Source organism: Pristis pectinata, chromosome 18, assembly GCF_009764475.1.
Source record: "Pristis pectinata isolate sPriPec2 chromosome 18, sPriPec2.1.pri, whole genome shotgun sequence".
NCBI lineage: Eukaryota > Metazoa > Chordata > Chondrichthyes > Rhinopristiformes > Pristidae > Pristis > Pristis pectinata.
In genome coordinates this window covers 28344063-28361741 of record NC_067422.1, presented here as the reverse complement: position 1 = coordinate 28361741, position 17679 = coordinate 28344063, and the positions used below count along the sequence as shown (strand labels likewise).

At 39.5% G+C, this 17679-nt stretch overlaps 1 protein-coding gene across 1 annotated transcript in view; it reads left to right on the top strand.

Annotated features, from left to right (window-relative positions):
• Positions 1 to 6331: 6331 nt before the first annotated feature.
• LOC127579822 (forkhead box protein K2-like) overlaps positions 6332 to 17679 on the top strand; it is a 63229-nt gene continuing 51881 nt past the window's right edge. Inside the window, exon 1 of the mRNA XM_052032782.1 lies at positions 6332 to 7099. Coding sequence (XP_051888742.1) covers positions 6588 to 7099 — 512 coding nt within the window. The 5' untranslated portion in view covers positions 6332 to 6587. The remainder of the gene's footprint in view (positions 7100 to 17679) is intronic.

Here is a 17679-nt window from a genome sequence, read left to right as displayed (position 1 = left end):
GCCAGGCCTCAAGACAATGTGTGGCTCTACTGTTATAACTGAGCTCTGGCCTGGCTGTTGTAGCCATCCTATGAGGCAGAGCAGAGCAGACTGTGAGCAGTCTCTAGGCCTAGTAGGCCTCAGGTGACAGGCCCCTGAGTTCCAGCCCCTGGAACATCCTGGTGGCATTTGACACCTTTTAAATCTCTCTGATAATCAGAGGTATTATAGAACAGTTCAAATGGATCTACATACTTAGATAGATAGATAATTACTAAATTTGCATAAACCACTAGATATTAATTAAAATATAATGGTAAAAAAGCATAAAAATACTTTAAAAATCATTGGCCATCTACTCAAGTGAATGGGTTTGCCTTTCTTACATCAGCCAACCTTGGCGTAAAGCTGACTGTCTGTTGCAAAGTGCCTCCAACTCCTCTCTGATTATTAGACAGCAATGGGCAGGTGAAGAAGTCAGGGACGAGCTGAGCAATGAGGAGGCTATTGCTTGCAGTTTGGTCAATGGGTTTGTTTTGGTCTGGTGACTTTTTTTTCTGTTTCTTTGGCTTCAGTTTATTGCTTCCTTGTGTATAGCTCAACGAGAAACCATTACAGATTCGTGAGAGCACAGGGAAGATGGTATGGGATTTGATACAAATTAGGATGTGTGGAAGCTTATGTTGGGTTTATAGGAGTTAATAGGAAGCCCACCAGAAGTATGTTGTGATAGCCAAACCTCAGGATTACTATGAGGTGGATGAAGATTTCAGCAACAGGCAAGTTGAGTTGGAGCTGCTTCAGATAAGTAGTTATTGTTTGCTTCATTCTTTTCTCTCTGACATGGGAAAAACTACTTTGTTGCTTTAAACAAAATAAAAACTACTTTGTTGCTTTGTTGCTTTGCTGCTCATCTTCTCCAAGATCAAAGAAATTCCTCTGAAACTACTGCAGGATAAAATATGAGTGCTATTTTGTTCTTTCCTCTGCTGAATAAATAAAATATTCAGCACTTCTGTGATGCTGTATGTACCCTTTCCATATTCCAAGTCCTAGAAACATTTTACACTGGGAACCCAACAGAAAGAAAATCATCCTTTACTCATCCACATAATCAATCATCAATAACAATATTAAAATCAATATCAGAAAACTTTGCACAAGATATTGCTACAACAGACATTTTTACAAACTCCCTTGGAAAAATCAATGTAATCAGTGCATTTACTGCTTTAAGCCCTATTCTTGCTTATAAATTTTAATAAACATACCACATTAAAAAAGAACTAAACAATCTGTCAACTTAGATTGTTACTTTGAATCTTCTCCTAAACAACATTACTGGTATATAAACAAGACTGCATCTTAACTTTGAGAGAGCAATGATCCCTGAATAATAATGTCAGAATATTGTTAGCAGCCTATTTCTTGGCTTTCTGGCTTGCCACATGTTATCATTGAAGATAGTGGGGTTGAATGTAATTTTTCAATTTCAATTTGTTAGAAGTTTATTTAGCTGGATTTTGCTAGAATGACCTCCTCCAGTGTAACCATAGTCTTAAAGCTGCATGTCTAGATTTGTAATATTTGTCCATCAAGTATTCTAACTGTGACTAGGAAGTTGTGGTGGTGATGATAACAGGATATCTAAGGCCTCTTTGATCAATGGTGTAAACAGTGGACTTTCTTAAGCAAAGAAATTAATAACTAAATAGAGATGGATTGAGAAGTATAAATTAGAATAGATGAATTCAATGTCAAATTAAATACATGGAGAAATAAAGAGAGGGAAAGAATGAGGATATTGAGGGAAAAAGACACAAAAAAGGAAGCAAGAATTATTTATAAGCCCTAGATATGGTGTTACCTTCACCATCTCCTCCCCTCCCAGCAGAGCAAGGATAGAGTTCCCTGCACTTCACTTTCCAATCCTCCAGCCTCCACATTTAAAGCATCATCCTTCACAATTACCACCACCTGGAACAAGATTCTTCTATCAGACAAACGCTCCCTCACCTTTCAGCATTGCAATGGAATTGTTTCCTTGCATGTCCCTGGTCCACTCCCCTTCTCAGAGCATTTTCCCATACAACCTTAGGAGATCCAACACCTGTCCGTTCACATTTTCACTTTACATCATCTAAGGACCTTCCCAGTGAAGCAGCGATTTGCTTGCACCTTTTCCAATCTAATATACTGCATTCATTGCTCACAATGTGATCACTTCTATGTTGGAGAAACCAAATGTAGATTGGGTGACTATTTTGCAGAGCATCTGTATTCAGTCTGCAGGGCCAACCCTGAGCTTCTTGTTAGCTGCCACTTTAATTCTCCATTCCATTCCCACTCTGACCTATCTGTCTCTTGCCTCCTGAACTGTTACAAAGAGGCCAATGTCAACTTGAGGAACTGCATCCCATCTTCTCTCTGGACACATTGCAACCTCCCAGACTCAATATTGGATTCAACAACTTCAGGTAACTTACTCTAACAGCACTGAGCCGGATCTGCCCTAGGTCATCCATCCTTAACAATTGGCACAGTTTTCTCTTTCCTTTACTATGGCCTGACGTGTTTAGCAGTCCCTACAGCTCTGTATTTTGCAGCTTTTCCATTCTTTGTTTCTTTTTCTAACAGCCTTCATCTCACAGTTTTCAAGCTCCTTTGTTTGCTTTATCTCTCTCTAACTGCCCACATGAATCCATCAACCCAGATTATTTCATCTACCACCTATCCCCAAGGCAACCTTGACCTCATCCTATCAGAGATATTCCCTTTGTTCTATCTAACCCTTCCCACCCTCTCTATAATTTCAAACTAACTTGTTATCTCCCTTTCCCAGTTCTGGTGAAGGGTCTCCAACCTGAAATGCTAACTCTCTTTCTATTTCCACAAAGTCTGTTTGACCTGCTGAGTGTTTCCAGCAGTTTCTGTTTTTATTAACATTCATTGTTTGTTAATAGGGTGCTTATGTTAATACTTAATTTTCTGTGGTAGACCTCATGGACTATCAACATGTAAATTTAACATTCTCATGAAAATCACATGCAGATTAAAATGGAGATGCTGTTTTTTTTCAAAGTCAACAGTGGAGCAGCATAAATCAACCCTTGATGATTTACCATTGACAAGGTAAGTCTTCCAGGCTACAAATGTCTGGTTGATTTGTGCATCAGTAAAGTGTATGTTGTTGCATACAGTTGTTTCTTTCAGCATCATCTGGGCCAATGTGTTTAATAAAATTGATAAATTCATATTATATAATGCACTTTGATTGATAAAGTGCGAACTACATCAACAGAAAATTTGGAATGAAACATAACACTAGAAGGAAAACTTCCAGAATAACGATTTTCCCACCAATTTCTGTTTCAAGATCAAGTAATTGAGGACTATATTTAATTGAAAAGTGATTACTATATGGCACAATATCTTTAAACTCTAAAATTGGGACAGGAAAAGTCAAAACTCTATTAATAAGTACAGTAATTTGGTATCTATTCTTTGAACTATGCTGAGTTTCAAAACAGAGATTTCAAATATTTAAAGTCACAAAGGCTCAAGAAAATAACACGGCTCTGAAGAGAGGGGATGGAATTTGCAGATACTGGAAATCTGAACTAAAACAGAACTGATGAAAGATCATTGACCTGAGGCATTGGTTCTGCTCTACCTGACCTACAGAGTATTTTCAGCATTTTCCGCTTTTATTTCTGATTTTACACAATTTTGGTATTCTAGTTGACCTCAGTTGGAGAGATAGGGATTGATCAGGAATAGTCAATGGGGCTTTGTTAAGGGGAAGTCCTTACTGACTAATTTGATTGAATATTTCAAGTATATCAATGTGGGTGATATGGTTAATGTAGTAGCATACATGGGAGACTGGTCCAAAACCTAAGAGCCCATGGGATCCAGAGCAATTTAGCAAATTGGATCCAAACGTGGATTGGTGATAAGAGGCAAAGAGTGATGGTTGAGAGTTGTTTTTGTGATTGGAAGCCTATGATCAGGGATCAGTGCTGGGATCTTTGTTATGTACATTGACAATCTGGATGTGAAATTAAGAAATATGATTAGTAGGTTTGCACTAAACATAAAGATTAGTGATGTTGTTGACAGTGAGGAAGGTAGTTTTTGGAGTTATTTAATTGGGGTATACAAAATTATGAGAGGCATAGAATGCATAATGGGAAATTTTTCCTCTTAGCATAGGCATCTATGACCAGAGACATAGGTTTAAGATAGGGTTAGGAGATTCAGAGGAGATTTAAAGAAATTTGAGATGGTTGAAATCCGGAATACATTTCCTGAGGGGTGGTGCCAAAACCAGTGTATAGCGATCTAAGACTCACTAAGTAAATACGGTTGCAATGGTCAGGGAGGTCACATTAGTAGGTTTGTTTATTTACATGATTTGAGAGAGATGTGCTTGTGTGAAAGCAGCAAAATAAAGCAATCTGTGAAATGAATCTATCCCTGAGTTTTATGTAGTTAGTTCATTTTACTTTAAATAAATGTGAATGTCTCTTTGCCATATATCTCAGTATATTAGCATTAGAGAGATTGATACACCCTCATTCTTGTTTTGTTACTTCTGTGTGTGGCTATTCCAAAACCCCTCTGTTTGTTATCTATCCCATCTTCAATCCTATATCATAAACTACTGTGGGGTTATTGATGTAATTAAGCATCAGCAGTCAGTTTGCACACAGCAAGCCCCCACTTCTTTTATTTCAAAAATAAATCTTCATAAAAATATATACAAGAAATACAAATGGCACATGGCTTTCTTCATGTTGTCTAGTCTATACATTCACAGTGTGGCCAAGTCTAAACATTCGTAGGATCATCATTTTAATACATGTACAAAGCACCAACGCCACTTATGTGGCCTCTTTGAATACACCTTTCAAGAGTTTGCGGGACTGTACAGCTAGCCACCACAACTAGCAATTGATGATAACTAATCTCTTTTAGCGATCATCATTTAAGGATATCAGTCTGATTAAGATTAGTTTATTGTCATATACACCAGGGTGCAATGAAATTCTTTGCTCACGTGAAGCTCAGAGAATAAATAGTATACATGGTAATAATAAATACAACAATAAATACAACGATTAATGCAAAATAACAGATTGGTGCAAAGTACAACAGAATGGTGCAAAGATGGTGCAGTCTGAAGTAGTGCAAAAATGCTGAAGTGTCAGTAACAGAGTAACTGAGAGAGGAAGTTAAAAGATGAAGAATGTGGCAGCATCACTATGAAGGGGGATATGAAAGAAATTGGTTCAGAAGTCTGATAACTACGCTGACCAAGACACCAGAGCTATTTCTCCTTAGTGTCAGGGGATCTTTTATATCCGCGCAGACAGGCCCTTGGTTGAGCATCTCATTCCAAGAGGCACCTCCGGCAGTGCAGCATCTTCCCAGTATTGCACTTGATGTGTCAGCCGAGGTAGTCTATATCAACATGGCCTGTTTCAGTGCTGCAGACTCGATAGTTTCCCGTGCAAACCTTTAAAGTGCAAGCATCAGCATTCAGAGCAGGGAGAATGATGCAGCAAGCCCATTGGCTGCAGAGTGCAGCGTGTGCCGCCTCCCTGGGATGCCCCTCTTGCTGTTGCTCAGTGTTTACAAACACTCCCCGCTTCGGTCACCCGGGCCAGACAGCGTCGCTGACATCACCGCCTCAACAGAGCACATGTCTGAGTGTGCAACCCGAGGTGGGGGGAATGGTACACCAAACGCAGCCCCTCGCACCCCTACAGCGGGCTCAACTCCCGCCACACACCGTGGCCCGAGGATGAGCCAACGACTGGACCAGGCCTGCGGTCTCCCGGTTTTGTCGGTATTTTTTACTCCGGCTCCGGACGCCCTCCATTAGTGGAGCGGCAATAAAACCCAAAGACGACAGCTGGCCGCAAAACCCGGAGCGGAGTAAGGCCGTTCCACAAACCAAAGGCAGGAAAAATCATGATACTTGAGCTCTGTCCATTGGCGAATGTCTTCTTCACTGTTACATGAGGAGCTCCATTCTCCTGCCACACATCTAACGCCATGAATACTGTAAATGCAGGCGTAAATATCTACTTTCCGTCAAATATGGAGATCAAGTTGGGAATTGTTGTGGATAAGTTAATTGCAGCCTCATTTCATCAGGTTTTTAAATCAGCAATATGCCCTATTGCCTATTGGATGCGAAATGAATTTGTAATTGCGGCTGTTACACCCGATATTAGAATAAACGTGGAGTCCTGTCCGTGGATTCCAGGCCGTGGTTTATCACCTCCTTCTCCTTTGCCCAACTCTCCGCAGCCCCGGCCCTCCTCCACAACCTAACTTGATGGAGCTTAAAGACCCGCCTCCGTCCTGGCCATCGATTGGTCAGGAAGGAGATCACCCTTTGCCGCGGGTTCCTCTCCCAGGGTGCCGATTGGCCGAGCGCCGGTGTCGCTCAATCGGGTGTCTGACGTTCTTTCCGGCGTCAAGTTTGGTTGCCGTCGTTTCACTCCCCCTCGGCTGCCGCTGCTGCTGCTGTTGTGGAAGGAAAAAAAATTCCCGTTAATTTTTTAAAAAACAAATTAAATATAATCACCTTAAGCATGGCCGCGGCAACCACCACCACCGCGGGTCTCAGCGACTCGACATCCAGTGCCGTCAATAACGGCAGCAGTACCGATTGCGGGGCCCGGGCCCTGCTGGCCCTCAAGTCGGCTCCGTGCAGCCCGTCCCGGGTTCAGGTTCACTGGAACCCCGAGGAGGACTTGAACGGCGGCGCCGGCGGCGGCTCGTCCTCCTCGCCGTCGGGTGGCGGGGCGGCCTCGGGTCACCGGCACCAGGCCGGGCCCGAGGTGCTGGCCCGGCTGGAGGGCCGCGACTTCGAGTTCCTGATGAAGAAGAGGAGCGTGACCATCGGCCGCAACTCCAGCCAGGGCCAGGTGGACGTCAACATGGGGCACTCCAGCTTCATCTCCCGCCGCCACCTGGAGATCTTCCGCGGCGGGGAAACGGCCGCCGCCGCCGGCTTCTACCTGAGGTGTCTGGGCAAGAACGGGGTGTTCGTGGACGGGGTCTTCCAACGGAGGGGAGCGCCGCCGCTGCAACTGCCCAGGGTGTGAGTATGGAGCCTGGGACTGCGGAGCTGGGCTGGTGTGTGTTTTATTTTTGGGGGATCGGGAGTGAGGGGGATTTGCGAACGTGGAGCCGGCAACTGTCTGAGGAACATTCCCCCCCCCCCACCGTAGGCCACGGCCGCAGAGACCAATCGATAGCACATCAGCATTAACCTTGATTTACCACCCTTAAATCGGCCATGTTCATGCAGTGACAAGGTTTTAATGCACGTGTGGTTACAGGGACCGTACTGAAACCAAACACTCGTGTCAGAAATGTGGAAAAAGATTTTTTTTCTCAAATTTATAGATGTTTAATTATGGTGTGTAATATTTTCTGTTTAATCATATCTATAACTACACGTGTGAGCTGTGGCATTCAAACACGTGTTGTGGTTTGTGGAAATCCCGTATGTATATTTTGACCCTTTCTTAAATATGATTTTAAGGTGTCGCTTTGCATTTTTTTTCCTACGGTGAAGCGTTGGTATTTAACCTTGCGAGGTCATCAACCCAAGTCACTATGTTCGTAAGACGTGAAAAGGGACTGGTGTGTTCATGTTTTCTGACAGTTTTCATAGTTAAAGCTGGATACGTTTTGCGAAGCTCTGAAAATAATTTTGATCGTCGTCATGTGTATGTGACTTTTTTTCTCTCTGAGCACCTGCATTAATGCATGTGCTATTTCTCAGTAAACCGTAATTATCACCCCTGCAGGTGGGTTCATTAATGCAATGCCGTATTTTTATATAAAAGCGTTAAAATCAGCAATTATCGGATAAAAAAATCGTCCATCGAAAAATGTGTTTTTAAATTGTTGCTCATGGCGGGCATACAACCTTTTCATTTTAAAATCAAAATGCATGTTAGAAATTCCAAGCAGACCTGGCAGTGACTGAAATGTTAACTTTTCTTTCCCATGAGGAAAATTCTCAAAACCAAATTCAGAATCAGATTTCACGTTGTATGTCAGCGATAATACATCTGAATTGTTTCCTAATACAATATAATAAACACCGACCTCCATAGATTTGTACTTGATAAGTTTGCTTAGTTTATGTGTGGTGTTTCCACATAATTTTCCATGTAATACTTAAAATAGTTTTGTTGGTGTCTGTTGACACATTGTCTGAATTTAACTTGTTTCATTTTTTAATCAGTCTGGATCCCATTTCAACTTGAAAAGTGTGTTGATTTGGGATGATTAGTATTTGGACATGTGTGCCCAGGAATATTCATGTCCATCACCTTTATGTGCAGGAGGAATGAAAACAGTCATGTTACTCTGTACGAGATTCAAATATGATGCAAGCACATTGCAGCCTCGAAGGTGATCAACAGTTGTAGTCACTTCTGGTCTGACATTGACTTTTGGGTTCGTTTTCTGTCAAAGTATGTGGATAATGATAGAATGAAATTGGTTAGAACTTGGAGTGTTTTATCTTCAAGTTTTAAAAGTTAATTTTCCAATAGCTTGCCTACCTCTTGGCAGTCTTGCTTTTAGAACTAAGCCTTGAATTGTCTTTTATTATATTCTACTGTTGACGTTGTTTTGAGGCTGAAGCTGCTTTACACTGTTCAAAGAATTTGCTATATAATAACACATTAAAAGCTTAATGAAAATCATAAGCCAAATAGAATCTAGTGTCTTCTGCTAGTCCTTTAGGCTAACTCTTTAACAAGTTCTCAATCTTTTGTGTATGTATTAGATTATAGTTCTACTTTGTTATTTGCATTTTATGATCTGGAAGCCTCTGAACACATTGAAGATTAGTTTCTTGAACTAATAACTATTTGGACAAGTAATCTCCTCAAGTTGTTTACATGAGGAATTTTTCAGTCTCTTGCTTCCCCCCCACCAATATGTTGGCCATGGGAATATTTTCTATTTTTTTTATTTCTCTGGAGATCGTAAGACAGAGGAAAAGTGAGCAGGATTGGCAAGTGGGTGGGGGAAGGAAGGGACGCAGCTGAAATATGATGTGACGGAGGCTTGCTGGAGAAGCTGATCTTTTTTTCTACCTATCCAGTGAAGATAACAGATTTTGGTTTGATCTTTTACACTGTAATATAATTGATCATTGGGATCTATTTTTGGTAAATAATTGCTCTGCTTAAGCCTTTGATCAAACTTGCACCAGTAATGGAAGGGAACTAGTAAGGATTTAGCACCCAAATGAACCAATGTAACTGTTGCTGAATTAGTCTTTAGAAAGAAAGCTCTCTGTTCATAAGTGGACTTTATTGTTTCTTTGGAACTGTATTACTGTAATCATTTGCCAGATTGAAGCCATATGTGATCTAGCAGGCATTTGTATTACTTTGCGATGGATGTTCTCAAGGTGGCTGATGTCATTATAATAACACTCATTTGATGTTTTCAGTCGAAAGAGTAAACATATAACAGACAGTGCAGTTCAGTAGGTTTGTGCAATATAAGCATGGCTTATTAGTACATAATATTGTACTCTGTTAGCTGACGATTACGCATACTGTTTTGTTGGACAGAATTTTTTTAATGAAATATGTTTTGTTTGGTCTCTATCTATTTTTATGATATGCCAGGGAAGGGGGCACACAGCATGCATTACTCCAAACTGTCTCCCCGTTAGGTCGGGCGAATGCACTGGTAAATTTTTATTATATCAGTCACTGTCACGCAGTGTCTGGGAAATGGGGTCATATAGCAACTGACTGGAAAATGCAGCAGTAATCAGCCCAGCCCACCCACATTCAGAGTGTTGGTTTGGCATAAGTAACAGGACTTTTACTGCATCTATGTTTTGTCTCTGCTTTCTTATCCCTCTTCTTAAACTTGTAATTGCACAAAATTTGGAGTAAAAGATTAACATGTGCCTAATCCTGCGCTTGTATAAAGTAACTTTCCTTTCAGTATATGGTTGTTTTTGCACCAGAGCCTGATAAAATATGTCATGGTAGATCAGTAGCAGTACACGAGTCAGACCTCTACCAGCTGTAGTCTTAAAATCCACTTTGGGTGCTGTCAAATTTTCATTTACATTGTGTGGCAGATTCTGCAGCAGTAAATGTTGGCGTCCATTACATGCGCAGAATACAAGACTGGAGTATTTGCAACCACCTTCAGCCAGAGTTGCCAAGTGGATGATCTAACTCAGCTTATTTTAGGACCCTTTCATCAAGAAGTTGGTCTTCAGCTAATTTGATGCATTGCATGTGATGTCAAGAAGTGGCAATGTCTGCCAAATGGAACAAATCCCTGCTGTGGTGCTGAACACTGTGTGCTCCAAGGTCTAAAGTGCTTCTACACACATTGTTGCAGTACATCTAGGAAACTGGTATCTGTCTACAAAAAACAGGACAAAGCCAGTCCTATTGAGGGATTGTCAATGGCGCTGTCAAGCACTGAACCGTTTGTTAATGCTCGATTTGGGTTTCAGCCAGAAACCGTGACTCGGGCTTCAGTGGCCTTTGGCTAATTATGGATAAAAGAGCTGAATTATAGAAGTGCATTGTGAGTGAGTGTTCATGATATCAAGGTGGCGTTGGTAAAAATAGAATGGAGGGAAAGCTTCAGTAGGATGTCTAGGTGACAACAAGAAAGATAGTTACGATTATGTGGGTGCTGTAATCTCGTCACTTTAATATTGTTAGGAGAATTATGCAGGGAGGTGTTTTTGGACAACTTTTTTTTGTTGGTTCTTATGGTCTTTCCTCCATCCAAAGGTAAAAATTGAGCGATGGCAACTCTTCTTGTAATGAAACAGTTGATACTAGTCCACAGGAAAACAGGGATGATATCCAGACCTAGGCTGTTAAGTACCAAGAAAAGTTTGCAATGTGCCAAGGAATGACAATCTCCAACAAGAGAGATTCCAACCACTTTGCCTTTCATCAGGTTCTGATCATACATATTCTGGTGGTCATTATTGACCAGCAGCAAATGTGGGTTCAGAAGTACTCTTTTGGGGAGCTAGACCATTTTGTTGCTTCAACATTGATTCACCTGCACCTGTTTGTTTTAGATGTGTAGGTTGCATATGAAGTGTTTGGCAGCTGCTTCTGAATTATTTGCACAATTCCCGGTTGAAGTCCCACCTATTGGGGAAATTAGATGGGGTACTCTTGTCCTGATTTGCCCTAATGCAACTTTTGTTTCATTAACGTATTTTATGCATGTGTTGATATTGTCAACAGTTCTTATGACAAAGTAGATCCAACCTACAACCTTTATAAATAACTTGCAAAATGAGAACATCATGCTGAAAGTAGCAATGTATGCATGAATTAAAGTGGCTCTCTGCCCCCCCTCCCCTCTGGAACATAGTCTTAATATGCAGAAAATCATTCACTGTAATATTTGTTCTAAAATCCATGCCAGCAGCCAGCTCTCTAAGGATCAAGGGATCTATGAAGTGCTAATTGCATCTGTTAATGGGGTGCAAAATACAATAACCATTTTTTAAAACAACCAAGTCCCAGTTTCATTATTTTTCACTTCAGATTTGGCTTTGACTAAAGGGCAGCAACCATGTAATGCTTCAAAGCTGTTTAAGGTCCTTTTTCGAATCATCTGTGTTTTCCCACTGTTCTGATTTTGCAGTTTTCTTTCCAGGGAAGCAAGTAGTTTACTACTCTGGAAAATACTAACATTTGAACTTGATGATCTAAGCAATATGCTTTTTTTCATAGTGTGCATTTGGTTAGAAATTCAGCACAAGTGATGCTTTCCAGTAATTCAACAAAGTGTTTTTTGGGAACCACAAACCAAACATCATGCATAGAAAAAGCAGGGTTCCCATGATGCATCATTGCACTGGGTAGTACTGGATGTAGGTCAAGATGAACCACATTACCAATACGAGGTATTCTCTTTGCTGCACCAAAGTAAAAACTAATGTTGACTACTTCCAGTTCAAATTTGTTTTCACCATTATATTAAATATATAAAGTAGAAAGATGACTTAGAAATTCTTTTGGCTATGTCAATTAAAGTAATAACAGTCCCATGAAATGCAGTGAAATGTTTTTTTAAAGGCCCTACATAAGAGCAAGTTGTATTGGGTAGAGAATTAATGAGAAATTGTAAAGTCCACAATGGTAATGTTATATTTTCTGTTTGCTCCAGATTCCATCTGACCTATTCTTGTGATTTTTTTAGTATTAGTGTTCTGAGTTGCAACCTGATCTCTGCAAATTGGATTTGTCAATGTAAACACACAATTGTCTAGGAATAGGAAACTGTTCAGCTCACTTGGTTATTTGAGACTTTCCCCAAGTACTCCTTTGCTCATTCTCATGCTAAAACTTGTACTGCTGTATTTTCTGTGAATTTATGTAGTGATCCAAATTCAACCATGACGTACTCTGTTATACAATGACTACTTTGTGGTTCTATCTACTGTTTCCAAATGGTTATACAATATGTTGTATTGTTTCTTTCCTGCTAGTTTATGAAGTAGTGCATTGCTTTCCTTTCTCTTTCCCTTCCCCTCTCTTTCGTTTCTGAATGAAAACAGTTTTGCATGCTTAAATTAAAATACTATTCATGAAATCTTTCTCACTTAGAATACTTCAGAGTTCTTTGAAAATCATTGTTTTATATAATAGTAGCACTCTTGGATTATTCTGTGGCTATCTTTGTGGAGTTGTTCTGTTGAGTTTTGTTGGCCTGGGGAAAATGTTTTTGTTTTTTTATTTGTAAATGTATCACTATTCACATCAGCATCTCGATGAATGAAAGTTTTAACAGGAATGAGTTTATCTGAGGTATGTGGTTAAACCTATAAATACAATTCCACACCATTGATTTGGACCTTTTTCTAAGCTTATCATTATCTTTCCCCTTTTTAATGCAAAAACCACATTTGGTGACCAACTTAGTTCGTAAATTTGCATTATGGGTAGGTTTGAAGTATTGCTTGTCAGTGGTATTCATTATGTCCGAGGGTAACGTGACCAAGCTTCCTTGTACTCTATTCTGCATTATCTTTGTTGTTGGCACAGTATGAGATTTTCAATTTTGTACAACAGGACAAAATAGTTAATGGTCAAAGCAAAAGAAAGTAGAATATGGGGAAACTGACAAAATTTGTTGAGGTTTTCTAAAAAAAAAATTTATATTTATGATGTGTGTTTTGGTTGTGTTTGCATTAAGAATATGACCTAAAATTCATATTGTACACTTCCATATTTGAGACTAGATCATAAAGTCAGAAGGAATAGAAGTTATTGGTTAAAAAAAAGAGGCAGCTTAATTAGTTAAAGAATGATGCAATAAAACCAGGCACACTAAAAAGGAAGTTAAATTACTAAGTACTGTAGTCTGCTAACATGAGTGACTTGCAAATATCTAAAATATCTCACTAACATTTTGTCATATTATAAACTTTTAAATCTGCCTCATTCCCAAGAAGATCATTAAGCTTGCCCCTAGATTTTAAATAAAAATTCCTCCACTTATTGTTCTGGTGTTTAGGTTATCTTTCTTCCCTATGTTATCAGCTTTGTCATTTCTTGAGTTCCAGAGCTGCCCACAAAACTGGTCTATGTAGTCAATGTTTCCATTTGCTAACTCTCCTCAACCTGACCCGTGCCACACACTGCTTTCTCTGTAAACTAAAATTTGCAGTTAATTGTGCAAATCATCCAGATAATTGTCTGGTATGGGTTAACTGCTATTTTGCTTACAAATTCAGATGCTGATACTAATGGTGTCAGAACAATTATGTGATGTTTGCACGTGCAATTCTTGCCTGATCCTATAATCTTTTTCACTGTCCCCTCACTTATGTATGTCCCAGTTTATCTATTTTCTTCATTGTATTCCCACAGAAGTGAAAAGGACCTAATTTCCCTCCCAGGACACCAAAGTAGTTAAAATTGTAACTGTTCCCTCCCCTCTCAGAACAACCATTCTTTTCAGAAATCCCCCTTTTCACCACTCTCTCTGTGATAATTGTTCCACCATTTCTAGCTTTCCATTTTCCAATTCTTGTATTTGTTATTGGCTTCTATATTCCCTCTTTTTGTCCAATCATGACAATAACCTAAATCAAGAATTGCATACACCATCGTCCAGTGAATCTTCTCCATCATCCACCCAAATGTGATGACCTTAATTCTACTACTATTCCACTGCAGACAGGACATCTACAATAAATGCTTTCTCCTTTCAACCCGATGCCTTCACTTGGAACCTCTTAAGAATCAGTCTGTAGCTTTCTCTTCATTCTACCCACATGCTGATTGCACTCCACCATTCTTGTCATGTCTGTTATCCTTGTGTTGCCATGCTGCTTGGCAATTTACACATTCTGTCTCTCTCCTGTCTCTGGTTTAACAGGACTGTTCAGTTTCAATTCAAAGCCTCTGTGGCTCATATACTCTTATCATTTTAAGACCACCTACTCCCAACTTGCCTCAATTCCTGCCTCCTATTTTGCACAATCTGTTCAGTTTGCCTAACACACCTCATTGTTTCTTACCCCCAAGTTAAGTTCACTCATTCAAATATCTTGAATGGCCTGTCTCTTCTATTGGTACCCTCCTCCAGCTACACTGACCAATTCTTTATGCTTTGGACTCCAACCCTCTCTTCCCTTTGCTATTGACTTCTTGAACCTGTGCACCTTTAATTATACTTGTCTCACCAAATCTTTTTAATTATGAATCTAGAATGCTTTTCTATGTTTGAGGCATCGTATAAGTGCAAATTAATGCTATTCAAATAAGCAGATGTTGACGTAGGAATCTTCTGTGAAATTTTACATTTCCTTGTTGCAACTTTTCATGAATGTTTGGAAACAAAGAGAAATGAGATTTCCATATTAATGTTTCTTTCTCCCAGATTGCTGCAGTATGCAACTTCTACTGATATACAAAATCTTGATAGACTTTTATGGCTAAAGAAAGAACTGCAGAGTTCAGTGTTGCAATATTACCTTTCCATTTTAATTCAAAATATTGGAATCGGCCAATTGAAATAATTTCCATGTAGGGTTTGACTCATTTTTACTTTTCATCCTTATCAACAGCATAATAACATACATCTTGATTTGCTTTTGCATGTTAGATTATATAACAGGTTGAGTAGCAAGGATTTGAATTGCTTTGGGCACCAAAGGACAATATTCCATGGATTCCTGTAGCATTTATCTAGGTGATTAGTGCTCTAAGCTAAGGTATCTTTATTAGTCACATGTATATCAAAACACACAATGCAATGCATCTTTTGTGTAGGGTGTTCTGGGGGCAGCCTGCAAGTGTCACCATATTTCCAGCGCCAACATTGCATGCCCACAACTTCCTAACTCGTATGTTTTTTTGGAATGTGGGAGGAAACCGGAGCACCCAGAGGAAACCCATGCAGACACGGGGAGAATGTACAAACTCCTCACAGACAGTGACCGGAATTGAACCTGTATCGCTGGCACTGTAAAGCGTTACGCTAACCGCTACACTACCCTGCCAAAAACATTAATAAAATATATTGAAATGATAATTGCAGCATTTTGCATAGATTTGTCTTCTGAAATCAGAGCTTTAATAATTTACAGTATACTATAGTAATCTCATTTTCTAACTAGGCAATTGAACATCTGAATAGAAAAGATATTGATGAATGTGATGAAACCATGTATAAAAAAAAGTGACCAAAAATAGTCATTTATTGGCCAGCCTAAACAATATTGACAACTTGTCCATTGAAACCATGGATCACTAAGTTGGCAAACTATGGGTAGCCTTTAAATGCACTGTACTTTTAACAGCTTAAACCACTGGGCACAAAGAACTGCACAATGGGTGAATAAAATGGCTTATTTGTTATGGAGGTTTCTTTAGTTAATATGCGCAGTGACAGACATTTTTCCCTCTAGGATTGGATACTTGAACAACTTTCGTACCACAATAGAAGGGTTTCACTGCTGGTATGGATGCTAAGTAAAACAAAAAAGGTCTCCATTGTATAATAAAACTGGTAATTGTTGGTTGGAGTGGATGGAATGGAAGAATCTTCTGAAATTGCAAAGGTCTTGTCGAAAGCAAAAGAAATTTTAAGGGTTAAAATTGATAGGATATTTTATTTTTCCATTTTGACTGCTCTTAGTTCATTAAATCATTTGGACTGTTGCTACTTGCATAAAACCACAAAGACTATTGTCTGCCAGTACTAAACTTTTATAAGGTAGTTTCAGTTTGTAGAAGTTGTATGACCTACTGTCACATAACTAGATGATGTAACAAGAGGTGATGGATGTCCAACTCCAACATGAGGTGCCAAGTTATTGGTGGCCTGCTACCCCCTCAATGTTTGTTGCAGCTTCTAATGCACACCTGGAGGAAGCTGGCCCAGTTTAACTTGGATTTGCCACATATTCTGATTGCCACCTGGCTTTATGTTGGGTGCCACCATGGCGGACTATGGATCAGATCACCATTCCCTCAGAAGGCAGGAATCGTGAGTTAGCAAGCCCAACAACAGAAAATGAAGAGGAAACATTCTGCTGGCAGAATTTCAGAATTGGACTAAAGAACTGCTTTAGAAATTATAGATGCAGGTGGAATATTGAGCTTCAGTCTTTTGCAGTACTTATTGGGGCCACTTTAAAATTGACATCTGCAGGTGCAACAACTTAGAATAACCTTGATTTATATTTTACTTTGTATTTTGTATCACCTTCTCGAGGATTTCTAGAAATTTTCGTGTTCTGATCATAGAGGGCTGACCACCTTCCATGATGATGGTGACTTCTGATATAGTGTAAGGTATTGTTGCTCGGTGTTTAGATTTGCAAGTCTTTGAGTTGAGGGGATAAAAATTCAGTCAGTTTTTAGGTAGTTGAGCAGAATTAAAATGGTCAATTCATTGATGAATTTAAACTTAGGAAAGATTCCCATTTAACTTTTTTTTATTATAATAAGCTGTCTATAATGTTACAAGTACTGTGGATTCAAAATTGTAAAAAGAAACTATACCTCAAATCAGTACAGACCTGTAGTTTGTCTGTAATGGTAAGGTAATTGTTGTAGATGCTGCAGTGGGGAAACTGGTTTAGTTAGGTTCAGTGAGGAAATGGGTTCAGTAGTCCAAGCATCTTTCTTTGTGGTATGGTGAAGCAGTGGCCCAGATTTTGCAGGCGAGCTGGTTGTCACTGGTATGAGATCTCTTGTCCCCATTGAGACCTTCCTCAACAATGCTGTCTCCAACCTTGACATTGAAACTCTGCATGACAGCAGTGCCTACCAGTGTGTAATTCTGGTCATGTCATTTTTGGGGTGGGAGGAGTATATGCTGAGAGCCAGTTAAATGCCATAGTTTTTGTAGCTGGTTAAGCCAATGAATTTTCTGGCATTCCAAAACTATTAAAATTAAATCATCAAATTAATATTAAGTAAACGACTTTAACATTGTTTTCATTTATTTGTATGTTGTTAAAATCATTTTTGAAAATCTAACCCATGTCTAATGTAGCACTTACCTCCATTGAAATCAACAGAGGAAAACTCCGTAATCAGGAGCAGGCTGCTTGGATTGCCTCAGCTTTACATACTGCTGCTTAACTCCATGAGGAGTCGACGTTTGAGAGCAGTTGGCAGAATG